This window comes from Gobio gobio (genome assembly GCF_949357685.1).
Source record: "Gobio gobio genome assembly, chromosome: 14".
NCBI lineage: Eukaryota > Metazoa > Chordata > Actinopteri > Cypriniformes > Gobionidae > Gobio > Gobio gobio.
This window is the reverse complement of record NC_137107.1, coordinates 44,050,770-44,070,891: the sequence shown is the minus strand read 5'-3', so window position 1 is coordinate 44,070,891 and position 20,122 is coordinate 44,050,770. Positions and strand designations below refer to the sequence as shown.

The following is a 20,122-nucleotide window of genomic DNA, read 5'->3' as shown; positions in this document are numbered from 1 at the left end:
TAAGTAGATGCTGGTGTGTTGTGGGAGGTTGCTAGGTGGATGCTGGTGTGTTGTGGTAGGTTGCTGGGGTGTTGTGGGAGGTTGCTAGGTGGATGCTGGTGTGTTGTGGTAGGTTGCTGGGGTGTTGTGGGAGGTTGCAAGGTGGATGCTGGTGTGTTGTGGGAGGTTGCTGGGGTGTTGTGGGAGGTTGCTAGGTGGATGCTGGTGTGTTGTGGGAGGTTGCTAAGTGGATGCTGGGGTGTTGTGGGAGGTTGCTAAGTGGATGCTGGGGTGTTGTGGGAGGTTGCTAGGTGGATGCTGGTGTGTTGTGGGAGGTTGCTAAGTGGATGCTGGGGTGTTGTGGGAGGTTGCTAGGTGGATGCTGGTGTGTTGTGGGAGGTTGCTAGGTGGATGCTGGTGTGTTGTGAGGTTGCTAGGAAGTTTCTGGGATCTTTTGGGTAGTTGCTAGGTGGTTGCTGGCAGTGTTAGTTACATTTTTGTGTCACTGTTTCTCACCTGGGCTAAGCTTGCTTGTTTGTTTTAATAACAAGTTTTTTTTGACAAATGTAAAGGCAATTTGCTGGAAGCTAGATAATTTATTTTATGAAGTTTTAAATATGGATATTTTTCTTACACAAACGCATCGATTCGCTTTAGAAGGCCTTTATTAACCTCCCAGAGCCGTGTGGAGCAGTTATATGGTGGATAGATGCACTTTTATGGCCTTCAAAAACAGAGCAACAGTCACTGCCATTATAAAGCTTGGGAGAGCCAGGACATTTTTAATCTTTAATCTAACTATTTTATTCGTCTGAAAGAAGAATGTCATATACACCTGGGATGACTTGAGGGCGAGTAAATCATGGGCTAATTTTCATTTTTGGGTGAACTATCCCTTTACACGTTTTGTAAAGTGCTACTGTGAATGTTATTAAACTGCCATTGAGCTGAGAGAGGAGATAATTGCTCCTGTATCATTAAACGGCCGTTACCAGTGTGTGTGCCTGCTTCACATGTGTATCTGACTTTTTAATTTATTTTTTATTACAGAATCCCTAGTGCAAGAATCAGACCTTCACGGAACATTAGCAACTCTCCGTCCAGTTAACTTTAAACAATTCTCCAGAGATCCACCCCGGCAGACGCATTTTACGGCACCTGCCAGTCAAAATGACAGGAAAATATGTGAAAACCTGAGAAAGGAAGAACGGATGGAGGGAAAAGGAGGACGGATAGAAGGATGTGGAACAAATGGAACCTCATAAAAGGTACCAATAAGAGTTCAGACGGTAGCCAGGCCCGCCAATTATACGACACCACTCTTTGCTCCGCCCACTCAGCATGGAGGTGTCTGTTAGACTCATAACTCCGCCCACCACAGCTGCTGTAAGTTGATAGACAGCCTGTTTCCTCACCCCAACACACACACATCATTAAAACCCCAATGCACACAGACCTTGCTCTTTTCTTCTGTCCCTCACTCCTGTGTCCTACTCAATCACTCACAGACTTTCTCTATAGAACACACTCGCAGCCAAAAGACACGAAGGAATCAAAGATCAGCACCCATAAGACTTCTCTCTCTCACACACTCCTTCTGTGGGGTGGCAGAAGGTTGTGGTAAAGGATGGCCGGCGCAATGCGTCTCCTCACGGCTGTTTCTCTGATGTTGGCTCTCAGCTCAGCAAGCGCAGAATCAACCGGTGAGTACACGAAAAGTTTCCTTAAGAGGTTAAAATGTTTCTTTAATTCATGGAGTCGCCTGGTTTAACTAATAATATGACTATTTAAGTTAATTCAGAATAACATTTTACTGTAGTTCTATTTCTCTTTTCTTATACTTCTTTGTCTGTCTTGTAAAATCTCACGCTGAGCCTTAAATCTCACTCTAAAAGAGTTTAATTTCTCCCGGTTTCTTCCTTTTCTTGTGTTCTTTTCCTATTTACTTTGATCTTCTTTCAATGTGGATGTGTTTATCACAAAGCATCAATCAGGCTCCGATTTAGTTTTTTGGTCATTGCCTGTGTGTATGAGAGAGAGTTGAAGTGTGTGTGTGTGTGTGTGTGTGTGTTCTGGGCTATAGAAGTCATAATGTCTTTTGCAGCGAGGATGAGATTGCATTATTTTATTGAATCTGAAAGGCGGACACATAATACTTAAAGAAAACACACCCACACAAACACTGAGTACTTCCACCTACAGAGGATATAAACATTACCCTCTTTAATGTATATGTAATATTTACTTCAAGACTCATGACTTGGAGAATGTTTGAACATTAAAATGACAAATAATACATAAAGCCAGATCACAGATGTTGACCATCACGGTTGGCATGTAAATATTTCAACACATGATGCTTTTGAGCAACAAACAGCTGTTTGAAATGGGCAAAGTATAATCTTCACAAGAAAGCGAAGATAAACAAGAGGCACAACAATAGCCTTGGTGTTTGTGGGAATATACTTAGTTGTATCGAGTCAATTGATGTGATAATTGCTACGGCATGAAAATGAGAGTCAGGCCATCTTTGTGGGTGAAAATATTGGAAAAGACGTCATTCCCGGGTCATTAACATTTTTTCATTCAACATTACGTTTGCCTGTTTAGCCAATGGCACGCTTCCATCGCCATAACATCCAACATCTGTATTTGACATCCGGCAGTGACACCACAGCGGCTGTTCGTTCACCTGGTTTCCATGAAGTTTTCCACTGAAAATGTTCAATGGATAAGATCCAATTCGATCCCTGTCCATCTCAATTATACAAACTAAGACCAGTTTCTTCAGTTACAGGGGTTTCTGTTTAAAAACTCAAGATATTAATCTGAAATTCAAGCCTTTTGTGCTTATTCTGGAACCCAACAGAACATATTTCTATCAAGTGAAATTTCTACATCTTTGTACCTCACTCAGCAAGCATGTTATGGCCTGGTTTCAGCATTTAGGTCCCGTCAACACGGAGACGCGTTTAGCTGTATACGTAAACATGTTGTACCGTATGAGCTTTTCGTCCACACGGATCCGGCGTTTTGGGAGCATGAAGCCAATATTTTTTGAAACCGGGTCCCAGAGTGGATGAATCTGAAAACGACACCCTTGCGCTTTCGTGTGTACAGCCAATTCGTATATTTTTGTGTAACGGTGATGTTATCACAACACTTCCCGCACGGGAAAGACTAGAAAGGGATACAACTACGGGCACTGGGCATGCGCACATCAATATTGCGTATGTTATTTACTGTATTTGCATTATTGTAGGTTTAGGGTTGGGGTAGGTGTAGGCGTTAATAAAACACATCTGGTAAGTAGCCAATTTATTTATTGTTATTTTATTGTGAAATTTTGCCTCACTCACTTCTAGTCACAACTCTTCTTCTCCGTTTATAGTATATTTCTGTGGCAGAATTACAGCGCCACATACTGGCCAGGCATGTGCTGGTCATATAATTAGAATATCATAAAAAAGTTTATTTATTTCACTAATTCCATTCAAAAAGTGAAACTTGTATATTATATTCATTCATTACACACAGACTGATATATTTCAAATGTTTATTTCTTTTAATTTTGATGATTATAACTGACAACTAAGGAAAATCCCAAATTCAGTATCACAGAAAATTAGAATATTGTAAAAAGTTTCAATATTGAAGACACCTGGTGCCACACTCTAATCAGATAATTAACTCAAAACACCTGCAAAGACCTTTAAATGGTCTCTCAGTCTAGTTCTGTAGGCTACACAATCATGGGGAAGACTGCTGACTTGACAGTTGTCCAAAAGACCACCTTGCACAAGGAGGGCAAGACACAAAAGGTCATTGCAAAAGAGGCTGGCTGTTCACAAAGCTCTGTGTCCAAGCACATTAATAGAGAGGCGAAGGGAAGGAAAATATGTGGTAGAAAAAAGTGTACAAGCAATAGGGATAACCGCACCCTGGAGAGGATTGTGAAACAAAACCTATTCAAAAATGTGGGGGAGATTCACAAAGAGGACTGCAGCTGGAGTCAGTGCTTCAAGAACCACTACGCACAGACGTATGCAAGACATGGGTTTCAGCTGTCGCATTCCTTGTGTCAAGCCACTCTTGAACAACAGACAGCGTCAGAAGAGTCTCGCCTGGGCTAAAGACAGAAAGGACTGGACTGCTGCTGAGTAGTTATGTTCTCTGATGAAATTAAATTTTGCATTTCCTTTGGAAATCAGGGTCCCAGAGTCTGGAGAAAGAGAGGAGAGGCAAACAATCCACGTTGCTTGAGGTCCAGTGTAAAGTTTCAACAGTCAGTGATGGTTTGGGGTGCCATGTCATCTGCTGGTGTTGGTCCACTGTGTTTCTGAGGTCCAAGGTCAACGCAGCCGTATACCAGGAAGTTTTAGAGCACTTCATGCTTCCTGCTGCTGACCAACTTTAGCAGGGCTCGACATTAACGCTTGTCCGCGACAAGTGGATTTTTTGAAGGGGCAAGTAAAAGAGAATTTTACTTGCCCGACGGACAAGTAGCCTGATAAAACAAAAATAACTAGGGAATCACCCAAATGCAAGAATGATTCTGCATTCATTACTGTAAGTGGCGATTGACAGTGAATGATAATAATGTATAATGAACTGACGGTAACTAACGTTGCACTGTTTACGCTCGCGCAGCCTCTCGAGGAGAAATCGAAACAAATGTGCACCGCTCACACAGAGAAACTCAGTTAACACACTGCCGTAAAAATGTAGAAATGTGGAGTTTATTTATATTTATAACATGATACAGTTGCAACGTCACATTACCAAGAGTGCTGTTTTCCTGAATAACATCACGACTGAAAATGACACTGATTTCATATGACAGTTCCATAAACAATGATTAACATTAAGTCACTTACATTTTAGATGCAATATTGAGTGTTTTTGTTCTATTTCAGCAGCGAAAATAGTTCCAAAAGATCACAGCAGACGCGTGTCACAGCAACAGCGTGTTACTGAATGATTCAGCGTTTTGAATGAATCGATAGAATCAAAGATTCAATGAACTATTCGTAAACGGCTGCCTCATTCTTGAATGAATCAGCGTTTGAACGAATCGACTCAATGACTCACTCATTCAGACGGTCACATGCTGCCACCTACTGGTAGTTTAGTTTCATCTTTCCAACATTTCTTATTTGTATATTCAAAAAATATTTAAAACAATCTCATAACATTATTTAATGCAGTTGTAATTTTTCAGTGTAAATTATTTAATTTGACTGATAACAGCCAGTGTCGTCTTCTAATTTATTGATCCAATTTAAGAATATAAAAGGAAATCTGAATTAAAGCCTATATTTAAAAAGATTGGGAAAAATGCCCTTTATAAAAGGTAAAAATATCACAAATATGCATATGTCAAAGCTGATTGAACACTGGTGAGAATATTGCTTCAGAATACATTTTATTTACAACACACACAAAAAAAACAAAAAAGACATTTCCGGACAAGCACATTTTTTACTCGGACAAGTGGATGACAGATTTACGAGCCCTGTTTATGGAGATGCAGATTTCATTTTCCAACAGCAACAGGACTTGGCACCTGCACACTGTGCCAAAGCAACCAGTACCTGGTTTAAGGACCATGGTATCCCTGTTCTTAATTGGCCAGCAAACTCGCCTGACCTTAACCCCATAGAAAATCTATGGGGTATTGTGAAGAGGAAGATGCGATATGCCAGACCCAACAATGCAGAAGAGCTGAAGGCCACTTTCAGAGCAGCCTGGGCTCTCATAACACCTGAGCAGTGCCACAGACTGATCGACTCCATGCCACGGCGCATTCCTGCAGTAATTCAGGCAAAAGGAGCCCCAACTAAGTATTGAGTGCTGGACATGCTCATACTTTTCATGTTCATACTTTTCAGTTGGCCAAGATTTCTAAAAATCCTTTCTTTGTATTGGTCTTAAGTAATATTCTAATTTTATGAGATACTGAATTTGGGATTTTCCTTAGTTGTCTGTTATAATCATCAAAATGAAAAGAAATAAACATTTGAAATATATCAGTCTGAGTGTAATGAATGAATATAATATATAAGTTTCACTTTTTGAAAGGAATTAGTGAAATAAATAAACTTTTTGATGATATTCTAATATGACCAGCACCTGTATACTACATCGTTTTGAGTCGGTTTCTTGAAACCAGGGGAAAAAAAGATTGGATAGGGAAAGCTCTGGCTTTGTGAGGACGGGGCCTTAGACACACACCATTATCCCATTCGCAACGCCAAAACATTCAAAATTTGAATGCATTTAAATGCCATTAGACTTGTTACGGTTGAGTTGTGTTATGTATAAAAACCTAACTAATTCTTGCCATTTATACACTTCAAAGAACTACAAATCCTTAAATATTTATTTAGCTACATGCAACCACCTAAATAAACAGCAACGGTATTTACAGTCTAACAGAAATGACATCAACCTAAAAAGGCCTGGGCATCACTCCCAGCATGCATTAGCCTGAGGAACAACTGCATGTTTGTGAGCAGTTTGCTTTGTGTTTCAGTAACACTTATATAACATTTAAATAACATTTCCCCCACAGTGTATAACCTCTTAACGTCGCCGGACTGTCTACCGGATCTGCTGCACGGAGGTTTGGCAGAGCAGGGAGTAACGGAACTCTTTATTCTCACAACGTTCCGTCTCCAGCCTAGAACCGGAAACACCATATTCAGCCTCTACAATCCACGAGACAACAGCAAGTACTTTGAGTTCTCTGTGCTCGGAAAACTCAACAAAGGTACGTGAAATTTGACAGTGCCATACCTGTTCAAGCTTATGATTTCAGGGAAAAAAAACCTGTGTGGGCTTCATTTGCTTCGATTTACTATAAAAATTTGCAACTGACTTAAAGGTAGGGTAGGAAATTTTCAGAGAGGCTAGCAATAGCGAGCTAGCTTTGAAAGCATAAGATCCCACCCTCCCTTCAGAGTGTCTCCAAAGCCACGCCTCCTCCAAAACACACGCACACAGCAGGGAGCAAACAAAAGCACTATGAGAGACAGCATTAAAGAGTTAGTTCACCCAAAAATTCAAATAAAGCGATGAGAATATTTTTGGTGCGCCAAAAAAAGGAAATAACGACTTGTATAGTGATTTCAAAACACTCCTTAATGAAGCTTCGGAGCATTATGAATCTGCGTTTCGGAGCACCAAAGTCACGTGATTTTAGCAGTTTGGCGGTTTGACACGCGGCCCGAATCATGATTCGACACGCTGATTCGATACGCTCCGAAGCTTCATGAAGCAGTGTTTTGAAATCGGCCATCACCATATAAGTCGTTATTTTTGTTTTTTTTGGCGCACCAAAAATATTCTCGTGGCTTTATAATATTAATATTGAACCACTGTACTCACATGAACTGATTTAAATATGTTTTTAGTACCTTAATGGATCTTGAGAGAGGAAATGTCAATGCTGGCTATGCAGGCCTCACTGAGCCATCGGATTTCAACACACATATCTTAATTTGTGTTCCGAAGATGAATAAGGTCTTACATTATTGACATTATTTTCATTTTTGGGTGAACTAACCCTTTAAACTACTTCATGTCTTAAAGGCGCACATAACATTACAATAATAATGAACATAAACAACTTAGAGAGCACTGACCTGTATCATCGGACTGCTGCAGTTTCATTTCGGCGTTGATAGTGTTGCCATTGAAACACATAAATTCGAATATGTATCGTTGATGTAAACGATATAATTTGCGATATAGTGTTGTTTTATCCAAGGCTCAACTTGCTGTATTTATAAGGTATAATTGACCTAGAAATGTAAATTCTGTCATCATGTACTCTCATGTCGTTTTGTTTAACTTCCAAACACAAATAAAGAACTTTTTTATGAAACCGAGATTTCTGTCTCTCCATTTAAAGTTTATTCCTCTCAAACTTAAAAGATCCAAAAAATGTCATAAAGGCATCGTAAAAATAACGAATCGAGTGGTCTAATCCAAATCCAGGTCTTCTGAAGAGACACAATGGATTTATATAATGAACAGATTTACAACTGCGCGCATAGGCCTACTGTAGTAAACACGGATTGCTTGCGTGACGCGTGAAAACAACATGTGAGGGAGTAAATGCAGAATTAAAATTTTTGGATGAACTAAACATTTGCAGTTTGAGAATGGTCATTTTGACATTTTGATTTGAGCTATGATTGATTGCATTGATCATTTGAAGCGCACACGCTGGCGAAATGAAATTCCTCAAAGTCAAAGCGCAAACATCATTTAAAGCGGCACTCCTCAAAGTGAAAGTTTTAGTAGTATGATTATTCAAAGCATTTTAGATGGTTTATTCCTGTATGTATAGTGCATTAATAGCGGGAGAGGCAGGAGGCAGAGTCTGTGTGCGCGTGGCAGATCCAATGCCTTGAAAACTTGAGTAATGTGTGAGCGAAAAAAAAATTAATTTCAGTGACATCACTACAGTTAACGACTATATATGTAAAAATAATACAATGGGGGAATATTTGTGGGTCCTGATAATAATACAATAATAATATTTTAATAATAGTAAAAAAGTAAAATAAAAAAACTTTATTTTATTTTTTAAAAAACTGGCTAAAAATATTGCAATGCATATCGTATCCTGAGTCCAGTATCGGGATTATTATCGAATAGTGACACGAGTGTATCATTACACCGCTAAAACGCACTGATGACGTGTGATGTCTGCGTGAACAGGGTGTGTGGAAGTATGAAAATACATACATTGACAGGCAGGTAGGACATCGTATCATTGCATTCGGATGATTTTTTTTTTATGGTCCTACTCCTCCCACAGACGATATATATACATATAAATACATTTAGACCACTTAACTTCATGATTGCTATTAGGATGTGAAGAGACTTTCAACCAGCATAACAAAAAATGTTTCTGGAACAAATCACCTGCCCTGCCTTAAGCTCTAAAAACAAGCTGAAATGTGCAAATGGATAAGCACAAAAAACTCTTTCTCTCTCTGTAGCTACTTTACGGTACCTGCGCAGAGATGGTAGGATGAGTACTGTCACCTTTAACAACCTGAAACTGGCTGATGGAGAGAAGCATCGGCTGCTCTTCCATCTGAAGGGACTGGAGGTGGGCCAACCAGGGGGCTTCCCGCAAGGCCAGGGGGTGTTACCGGTGCCTGGGGTGGAGCTACACCTGGACTGCAGGCTGGTGGAGACGCTGAGAGATTTACCAGCTGTGTTTAATGGCCTAAACAATCACCAAGGAGTGGAGTTAAAAACTATGCAGGGGAAAGCACAAGTATATATATATTTAACATTTTAAACAGTTACACACGTTTTTTTTTGCATGTACTAATACGTGAACATAAACTCACCCTTGTGCACTTTCTGATTAGCAGGAGGATTTGGAGGAGCTCAAACTGGCATACGGTGATTCAATGGAAAATGTTGCATCGCTGCAAGACTGCCACACTCATCAGAGCGACTCCGTACAGACTTTAGGTAGCTTGATTTTTACATTTCTGAAGATGAGTGGTGCTTACATGTGCAAAAATCTGCCACCGAAATTCTAGGGTGTTATTGGTGGTTGCTGGGGTGTTCTGGTTGTTGCTACGGCTAGAAGTTTGTTACAAACAAAGGATTTTCCAGTGGCATCCGCAAACTTTTTCCATCCAAGACGACTGTTATATCGGCAAGCACAAAACCAGTTTAATAACTGAGTGCACCTTTGGGGAATAGATTCCAAAAGAGATAAGAAAGACTCAGTATATGTCTACTAAAATTTTAAATGTTTTTTGTTGTTTATAAAGGGCTTAACACGAAACAGCTTACAAATCAGATGCTGGAGCTAACAAAAGTCATCAATGAGCTGAAAGATGTTCTTATTCAGCAGGTAAAACCTTTCTACCTATTATCCTTTTGTGCACCTTTGTTTAGTGTTCTTAATTTCCACCACTGCTTATTTACGACCCAGATTTTGTGTGTTTACAGGTGAAGGAAACATCTTTCCTCAGAAACACCATCTCTGAGTGCCAGGCCTGTGGTAAGACATTGCAATGAGCAAGAGCTTGATATGCATGAGTTTGTTGATGCAGACATTTAGATAAGAGACCCAAACAAGATATTTATCTGTGTCCACAAATATTCATGGCAACATGTGTCAAACAAATACTCCAGTCATGACTTCAAAGTTGCCAAAGCTGAAGCAGATTTTAAGCAGGAGTGCAATCGGTCGGGTGTTCAGTTACAGGCATATGAATGCTTCAAACCACACCATATATGCTAAATATTATTGGTTAATTCTAGGTCTGGGTGGAACAGAAGTGGTGAAACCAAAATGCACACCTGGAGTGTGTTTCCGTGTTGATATGTGCATAGAAACAGACGAAGGGGTGGAGTGTGGTCCATGCCCTGATGGATACACTGGGGATGGATACAGCTGTGACGACGTTGACGAGGTACGTGCCTATTCATTAAAGGGGTCATATCGTGACAAATGACTTTTTTCTTGATCTTCTGAAATGGCTAATAAAATTTCGTAGTGATGCAAGTTTGAGTAGTGTGTGGGATTTATACGAGTTGAAGTTTTTGATGTGTTAAAAACATACTGCATTAATGAATGCATGGCCACTCACTTTGAGATTTCAGTGATGCCTTATAATTGTTTAAGTTGGCCCACCCAGGTACAGCGAGGTAAGAAGGAACATTTTTACAAGCAAAAAATTGCCTATTTAACATCAATGAAACTTAAATTAGGACATTTTTTCAAGTTACATGTGTGGACTTTTTCACCTTTATTTTAATAGAACGTATAGAGTTAGACAGGAAACAATGGGAAAGGAAATAACCATGAGCCAGAATTCAAACTCTGGTAGCCCAAGGTGAAGATGCCTTGTATGTCGGAGCACTAATCTTGTTTGAATGCATGACATTGCCATGCATTTTTGTTTCTATCGCAGTGTCAATTTAACCCCTGCTTCCCTGGTGTGAGGTGTGTGAACATGGCTCCAGGGTTCCGCTGTGAGGCATGTCCTCTTGGATTCACTGGCAAACCACTGGAGGGTGTTGGTGTGGCCTATGCACAAACACACAAGCAGGTATGTTGGATTTCACATGATCACATGAATCATGTCAACGTTCCCTAATGCGTTGAATTGTCAAGATTTAGCATTCCCCAGAGCCACTGTGCACAATATTTATACACTGATATTTTGATGCACAGCCATTGATTAATGGAGTAACAAGCGAAAGGGTGTTTAGTGTTTGACTGGTTACCAAGTGTACATTTCCTAATTCCTACCTAATTTTCTTTAGGTGTGTGATGATGTCGATGAGTGTAAAGGACCAGATAATGGAGGATGCACACCCAACTCCATCTGCGTGAACTCTGTGGTGAGAACCGACATGTTCATGCATTTCTGTGATGCAATGTGGCATCACCTTAAAGTGTAATATGTGTTACGGTGTGTGTGTAGGGATCATATCAATGTGGCCGATGCAAGACCGGATTTACAGGTGACCAGAACAAAGGTTGTAAACCAGAGAAAAGCTGTGGAAACCGCCTACAGAACCCTTGTGACCCCAATGCACAGTGCATAGAGGAGAGAGATGGCACCATCACATGCCAGGTACTTTTGAAACGCACATTCACACATATGAAAAAGGGCATTATGCTCAAGGGCAAATGCTGATTATGTGTGTTTACTAGTGTGGCATTGGATGGGCTGGAAATGGTTATCTCTGCGGTAAAGACACTGACATCGATGGGTACCCTGATGAGAAGCTGCGCTGCCGCGACCCAACCTGCAGAAAGGTAATTATGGCAACAATGCAATCAATATCGACTTGCTTAGGGCTCTGTTGACATCACTTGCCTGTCTCTGGGAGAGATGATTCATACTTTGTCCTCAATAACAGGATAACTGTATTAGCGTTCCGAACTCGGGACAAGAAGATGCAGATAGCGATGGGAAAGGCGATGCATGCGACCCAGATGCAGATGGAGATGGAATATTGAATGAGCAGGTGAACACACATACACACACATTCATGCATTGGTTGTTATATGTTAATGAATTTCACAATAATATCTTTAAAAAACCTACCTCTTGTGTTTTTATCTCTTTGTTCCTGTGTATATGTATGGGTTTTAGGATAACTGCTGGTTGACGCCAAATATAAATCAGCATAACAGTGATAAGGACAGTCATGGTGATGCATGTGACAACTGTGTCCGAGTGAATAACCCAGACCAAAGAGACACAGATTCTGATGGCCTCGGAGATGCATGCGATGACGACATGGATGGAGATGGTAAGAGACAAACACACACAGTGAACAGTGAAGTACGTCTAATAGTCTTGATGATTTGGTTCCAACAAAAGAATTGTCTTTGTCTTTTTGGTACTGAGTCACTCCCTTTTTTGGTGTCTGTTTTATTGATTGTCAGGGTTGAAAAACTTCCTGGATAACTGTCAGCGAGTGAAAAATCGTGACCAGCTGGATCGTGATGGGGACGGTGTGGGAGATGCGTGCGATAGCTGTCCTGACATCCCAAATCCAAATCAGGTTCATTATTCGCAGAAGGCCAAATATTCCTCATATACCGTTCTGCTCTTTTTTACTATATTTACTTTCAATCCTCTTCTCCCCAGTCTGACATTGACAATGATCTTGTTGGAGACTCTTGCGACACAAATCAAGATAGGTAAGAAAAGGTCCATCAGTTTCCTTTGCACATCAGTTTCTTCATTGTTACACCAAAATCATGAATTATCAGCCCAAACTGTGAATGGTCATACCATTTTTCTATTTGCTTCAGCGATGGTGATGGTCACCAAGATAGCAAGGACAACTGCCCGCTGGTAATTAATAGCTCCCAACTAGACACAGATAAAGACGGACTGGGAGATGAATGTGATGATGATGACGATAATGACGGTATTCCCGACTCGCTGCCTCCTGGACCGGATAACTGTCGGTTGGTGCCCAACCCTGAACAGATAGACGACAACAGTGAGTACACCACTAATCCTTACTCAGACATAGTATGCACTGTACATTATTCTGTGATAATCTACTCACCCAGAATGTCCGAAGAACAAAAATAGAAAATTAACTGGCTGTCAAGTTTTATAAAAGTAGTTGACATACGACGTTGCACTATATTCCAAGTAGGGATGCGCGGTATACCGGTACTGGGAAAATACCGGTATATTTTATTTCAAACGGTACAATATCATGATTTTGCTCATTTCGGTAAATGCTGCTGTTACGAAGTGAAAAATGAAAGCGGCAAATGTGGCAACAGAACAAAATTAATACAGCAGTTGAATCTCACTCAACACGCCCAAAACGAATTCATAAAGAGAGGAGTAGACGTAAAATTTGGAATTAATTTGCTTATAAAACTAATAAAGACCCATCAAACCTTGCCAAGCATCGGTCACTTACCCATCCTGACTTGTACAAGACATTAAGAGATCGACAGGTGAATGCATAATTCAAACTATCTAATTTAGACATTTATTTTCTTTTAACACTGATCAACGCACATGCATAAGATCGTATCATTTAAAAATAACGAAAATCTCCAGCGTTCGATTTCAACCAGTGACATTTAGATTTCATAATATTTGCACGCATACTATTGCACTATTTCCATTCGGGTAAGACATAACCAAGTGTGTTTATGTGACTACTCACTAAAGATGGACATTTTTGTGCGTGTTGTTAGTATGAGCGCATCTCAAAGAGCTCCCATCCCATGTATTACGAAATGCTATAAAATCGCTTGCATGTTCAAATTGGCCAGGTTTTTCCATCAGCTGTCCCGAAACGACAGCAAAAGTGTTGAATCTGTGTGCAGATTGCTTTTTTAGTGCAGATGCGATGTCTTTTGAAGCCAGAAGCAATTTGCGGTAATTTCCCGCTTCATATACCCTAAACTTGCGTGAATAAAATTATGCGCAATACCCTCGCCAAAATTCAAACCTGTATGTTATCGATTTAATATCTGTACTTTGGTTATCGATTGTGGTACTGTACTGAAGCCAAAATGGTGGTATTGAGGTCTTCTAAAGCCGTACGATACCTTTGTGAAAGAAACAGAAAATCATCCCATTATTCACAGAAAGTCTTGTATTTTTGTATTGCACTGAACACACAGAAATCATATTACAATCATTTCTCACTCACCTCTTTATTTCTACACAGATGATGGGGTAGGCGACATTTGCGAGTCAGACTTTGACCAGGACAAGGTAATCGACAGGATTGATAACTGTCCAGAAAATGCAGAGATCACGCTGACAGACTTCAGAGCCTATCAGACAGTTGTACTGGACCCAGAGGGCGATGCTCAGATTGACCCCAACTGGGTGGTTCTTAACCAGGTACAGCAAAATATACATATAATTTTATGTCTCTACAGAAAACTGTGTTTGAGACATACAATTCTGAAAAATTCTTTGCCTTGCTGCAAAGGGAATGGAGATTGTCCAGACTATGAACAGTGATCCAGGCCTCGCTGTTGGTGAGTGGATGCATTTTTTCCCCGTCACGATTAATGACACATTAAGTTATTTTGAGGAATGATGCCATTCCCCTCTCCAGGTTACACCGCATTCAGTGGTGTTGATTTTGAGGGAACGTTCCATGTGAATACGGTGACTGATGATGACTATGCCGGCTTCATCTTTGGATACCAGGACTCTTCCAGTTTCTATGTGGTGATGTGGAAGCAAACAGAGCAGACGTACTGGCAGGCCACGCCCTTCAGAGCTGTAGCTGAACCTGGCATTCAGCTGAAGGTTGATTAGCTGAATTCCAAGATATCTGATCTCTAAATTTGTGAGAAAGTCTTTCATGGAATTAAAACTAATCTGTAACTCTCGCTCTCAGGCAGTGAAGTCCAAGTCTGGTCCAGGTGAGCATTTGAGGAACTCTCTCTGGCACACAGGTGACACTAATGATCAGGTGCGTCTCCTGTGGAAGGATCCAAGGAATGTTGGCTGGAAGGATAAGGTATCATACCGCTGGTACCTGCAGCACCGCCCACAAGTCGGATACATCAGGTGAGCCAATCAAAATTCAGGTGACTCATAGGCTGTGTTCCACTTCAAATTTTTATGCCCTTCACTCGCTAAGTCTTCCCTCAGACTCGGATGTGCGTCATTGCTTACGCTGCAACTCGTGCACACTACTGGCGGAACTCGTGCACAAGGTTTAAATGAAACGCACTGTAGATGTACAATACAATCGTAATAAAAACTACAACTGCCAAAGTGCATCAACACTGACTGAGCAACTGTTACGTTTCGTTCTGCGATCGACTGCTTTTCATGCCTTCTGTCAGCAGAGCATGTGCAAGCGTGTGCCACGGACTACACTTCACAGATTGTTTACCAGGTGAAATGGCTGATGTTTCTTTGCAGCCACGTCCAAATTAACTAGAAATACCACATTTGGACGATCATAAACAAGGTCGGAAATTAGCGGGGGCTTGGGGCAAAAATGCCACCAAAAATAAATTAATAAAAAATAATTTAAAAACGCCCCTGTATGAGTTCTTGATTTAATCTTTATCCGCTGCAGTCCATAACTTTTATTGTGTTTAAAAATGACTAGATGTATATATATGAGTGAGTACATAATGAATCAATTTTCCAAACCGTGTTTTTATCTTACCCTGAATCACTACGGTACACATATAATAAGTGTTAATATTCTGACTATTTTATTCCAGCAGCGCTGTGGAGGGGCACAGTCCCTGTGTGACTTGCCATAGACATAAACAGAGAAGTAGCTCCGGCTGCATGTTCTTCCGCAAGAACTTATGTTTATTAAGCGCAGAGTGCCAAAAGTTATGGATTGCTATTGCTCCGAGTATTGGCATGATTGCAAATATGATACTGATCTTGTACAAAAGTCCAATAGACAAGTTGATATTAAAGGTCCTGTTTTTCCTGTGTTTTTGAAGCTTTGATTGTGTTTACAGTGTGCAATATAACATGTGTTCATGTTTCGCGTGTAAAAAAAACCACAGTATTTTTCACACAATTTACTTATCTGTATACCGCTGTTTTCACTGTTCTAAAAACGGCCTGAAGATTTCCCTGTTCTATGAAGTCACTCCTTCAGAAATACGTAACGAGTTCTGATTGTGCCAGCGGTTCCCGTGTTGTGATTCGACAGCAGCTTTGCACACGTTGCCCGGAAAGGTCACGCCTCTTACCATAACGGGGAGATGCATGCGCTCAAAGTTATTGTAAACATGTCTAAATTAATCTGCGTTTGAACGATTGAATGAATGACTTGACACCACCTACTGGCTGTTTTATTTTCATATTTATACTTTGCATGGACTTTTTATTTAAAATATAAATATTTTAACTAAGTTTAAGTTTAACTTGTAGGTACATAGCCTATTTCTAAATTCAAAAACTTATATTTAAAACATTCATACAACATTATTTACCCATGAGCTGCATTAAGTCTATGTAAATTGGTCTAAACAGCCCTTCAGATGGAGCTGCCTTCGCCACTTCTACAGTGCAAAGATTGATCTTTTGATGCTGATTTAATTAGATTGGTAACAGTCTGGTTGTGTCTTATTGCTCTAATTGAATTTATTGTTTAAATTAACATTTTAAAAACAACTTTTCTATTTTAATTGAAGAAATTGACAAAAGATGATACATACATTTAATAAGATTAGAAAACATTGCTCTCATAATGGTAAAAATGCCCCTGGACATTAATTTAAAGGGACAAAGATCGTCCTGTAATGGGAAAGTTATTGGAATGCGTGTTATTGATCAGAAAGTGCTCCTAAATTTTTGACTGTGCTCCTAATTTTTTTAGATTAGGAGCACAAGTGCTCCTCAAGAAAAATGTTAGCGTAGAGCCCTGGGTATATGAGCTGTTGGAAAAAAATAAAATTAAACAAACTAAACTTTGACTGTGAACATAAGGTAGCAACAAGTATTATGCGATTAAATCTCAACATAATTAATATATTATACACTATTATGCGATTAAAAGGTTAGTTCACCCAAAAATGAAAATTCTGTCATTAATTACCTACCCTAATGTCGTTCAACACCCCGTAAGACTTCATCGTTCATCTTCGGAACACAAATTAAGATATTTTAGTTGAAATCCGATGGCTCAGAAAGGCCTCCATTGGCACAATGTACTTACACTTTCAAGACCCATAAAAGGTACTAAAGACGTCGTTACAAAGTCCATCTCATTACAGTGGTTCTACAATAACTTTATGAAGCAACGAGAATAGTTTTTGTGTGCAAAAAAAACCTAAATAACGACTTATAGTGATGACCGATTTCAAAAGACTGCATCATGAAGCTTCGAAGCGTTATGAATCAGCGAGTCTTTCGTAATTCTGTATTTTGCACACACAAGTTAAAAGGCATTTGTTTGTGGATAGTAAAACATGTTTACAACATTTATCAAGTTCATGGATAAGTGTGTGTGAATGTATTAATCATTTTGAGTCTAATATCATCCCATAACGACGCAGCAACAAACCGTCCTTGCGCAGCGCAAGCCATTGAAATGAATGGATTTCTTAGCGTAGCGGTGCCATTACCGTGTTCTGTGTGAAAGGGCCATAACAGTGAAACCGGCCTTACACAAAACTGGATGCCCTCTCTCTCGCTCAGATATTACATGTGCATGCTCAAACTTTGTCCTCCTGCATGTGCACTTGTGAATCTAGAATTTAATGTTGCCAGAAGTGCAACATTACAGTGGGCACCCACCGACATAAACGTTAATCGCGCATATGCCAAGTTTGCCAACAAATGTAAATCAATATTTACATAGCAAAATAGTAGTCCGTTTATCTGTCTCACACGTGTCCCGCAAAATCACATCAACTGTCCTGCAACAGATCAATAGCCAGGTGGTCACCCTAGACTCGCTCCCTCTGTCAAAATCGAGGGGGCGAGGGTCTGTCCATATAAACTTCCCTCATCCACTTCACGAAGTGGAACGCACTTCAAAATGGCGGCGGGGATTCCCCCGAGGGGAAAGTGCTTAGGGAAATTTGCGAGTGCGCGTCTAAAAGTGGAGTGGAACGCAGCCATTGTTAGAAGCCAAGCTAGCAAAGTTGTTACTTATGAGAAAAAAAGTGTTAAAAAGCAAGATGATTCAGTACAGACTTCTATGTGTGTGTTTTTAGGGTTCGTTTCTATGAGGGCACAGAGCTGGTGGCAGATTCTGGGGTGACAATTGATACCACAATGAGAGGAGGAAGACTGGGCGTGTTCTGCTTCTCTCAGGAGAACATCATCTGGTCAAACTTGAAGTACCGCTGCAATGGTAAGAACACAAACATGTGTTATACACTGAAGCTGCAATGCAACAGTTGGAACAAGCATAAACAAATAAAGGAATTAAAATAAAGAAATGAATACTTTTATTCAGCAAGCAAGCATGCATTAAACTGATTAAAAGTGATATATAATTATAACAGTGTGTTACCTAAACCTTTGAATGGTAGTGTACATACAAGCCAATACAAACTCTTATTACAGAACCTATACACTTATCATATTGTATTTTATCATCACCTCTTTTCCAGACACCATTCCAGAGGACTTCCAGGAGTTCAGTACACAACATGGCATGGACCCCCTGTAAATTATTCCTTTAATGCTATGTTTATACCAACACACCATTACACACAGTCCTATGTGTGTCTCTGAAAGTGTGAAACACATTTGAACACAATGTGTGTGTAGAATTGGGATACGTGTATACACAATGTGTATGCCATTTGTTTTTTTAAGAATCAACTAATTTTTTACTGTTTATTAGGTCAAAAAACTTGAGCAAATAAGTTAGATCATATAACATTTAGATGGACATTATTTCCTGTTGTCAGTCAGTAACAAGTTATAATAATTATCAGCTACCTGCCTAGACTGTAGGTATATTTGCATCACATTCATTGTAAAGAGAACATTTACAAGAAAGGATGAAATATTACGATAAAATATAAGTAAACCTAAACTTTGGATTCTCACATTCATTTTGGCACCAATAAAATAATCTATTCAAAACATGTCCTATGTATGACTGTACTTTCATCTGATTTGTATGTTCTGTGGCCCAGAGACAATACATCTAGTGAGCTGCCTACCTAGCCAGCTGTATTCTAAGGTAATATCCTAAATGGAAACATTAGAAATGATTTAGTCAGGATACTTGACTTCAGCTAAAAGGTATCTTAATTATGCAGCCTTTGGAACATTAGTAACATGCCTTAAAATGCTGTTTTGGCAGGCGTTGCTCAATAGGGTTTGGACCAGAGCTTATGTTCACTGAGCATATAAGTTAGTTCATTCACATGAGAAGCTGTTTGCTCTGCAGCATTAGTGCCAGAGCGAGTTAACAGCGGGAGTAAAGAGTCTCTCCTGCTGTTTTTGCTCTTAGCTCATGCTAACCTCAGCAGTTCTTGCCTCCGTTCACATTCCTCCTTATGTGGAAGCTGTTTTATTAGAGAGTTTGAAGGAGGGGAAAAAAGCGTTGGCTGTTCAGAACATTTAAACAACACGGTCAGCAGATGGCAGTATGGCCCTAGCATTCACTGACTATTACTGCTAGCTGTTAGAACAGACAGTTCTCTTCACGGTGTTCTTCGCCTTGCCTCATGTCTGTTTCCCATCTCAAATTATGAACATTTTTCAGACAATCACACAGTCTGTCAACCAGTCTTGGCTGGATTCATTAACAAAGCAGTTGATTATGAAAATAATTACACAACCAACTGAATCTCACTGAGAAGGATCTGAAGTGAGAGGTGCTGTCAAATGCCACTTTACTCATTTATGAATCACCCCGTAACCTTTACTGAGAGAGACTGAGAGAGAAAAAGTGAGCACAGAAGGAGAAGATGGTGTAGGAAGAACCGTACCTGTGAATATCACTCCCCTGCAACATAGCTTATCCTACAATATGGACAAACGGGGAAAAGGTTAGACAGAAAGACTGTAGGATGGTTCATATTTTCTAAAATCATATATGTGATTTCTTTGACTATTCCTCTAGTATAAAGGTACTGTAGTAGTATGGTATGGTGATGGTATCATTATGATACTATTATCATATTCAT

The 20,122-nt window shown here is 39.9% G+C and overlaps 1 protein-coding gene across 4 annotated transcripts; it reads left to right on the top strand.

The window, feature by feature from the left end:
• Positions 1-1,028: 1,028 nt before the first annotated feature.
• On the top strand, positions 1,029-19,074 carry thbs4b (thrombospondin 4b; the record flags this gene model as incomplete). Of its 4 annotated transcripts, XM_079835204.1 has the most annotated exons (23): positions 1,029-1,365; positions 1,488-1,682; positions 6,554-6,751; positions 8,997-9,280; positions 9,381-9,483; positions 9,792-9,874; positions 9,973-10,024; positions 10,288-10,439; positions 10,941-11,078; positions 11,296-11,373; positions 11,457-11,609; positions 11,690-11,794; positions 11,899-12,006; positions 12,135-12,294; positions 12,431-12,549; positions 12,636-12,688; positions 12,803-12,996; positions 14,197-14,375; positions 14,467-14,515; positions 14,596-14,792; positions 14,884-15,056; positions 18,188-18,327; positions 18,590-19,074. In XM_079835204.1, exons 2-23 carry the CDS (start codon positions 1,607-1,609, stop codon positions 18,646-18,648), a joined length of 2,853 nt encoding a protein of 950 aa, XP_079691330.1. In that variant the 5' UTR covers positions 1,029-1,365; positions 1,488-1,606. The 4 variants fall into 4 exon arrangements, with proteins under 4 accessions (XP_079691330.1, XP_079691329.1, XP_079691328.1 ...); XM_079835203.1 differs by lacking the exon at positions 1,029-1,365 and having other exon boundaries at positions 1,401-1,682; XM_079835202.1 differs by lacking the exon at positions 1,029-1,365 and having other exon boundaries at positions 1,401-1,682; positions 9,378-9,483.
• Positions 19,075-20,122: the final 1,048 nt, after the last annotated feature.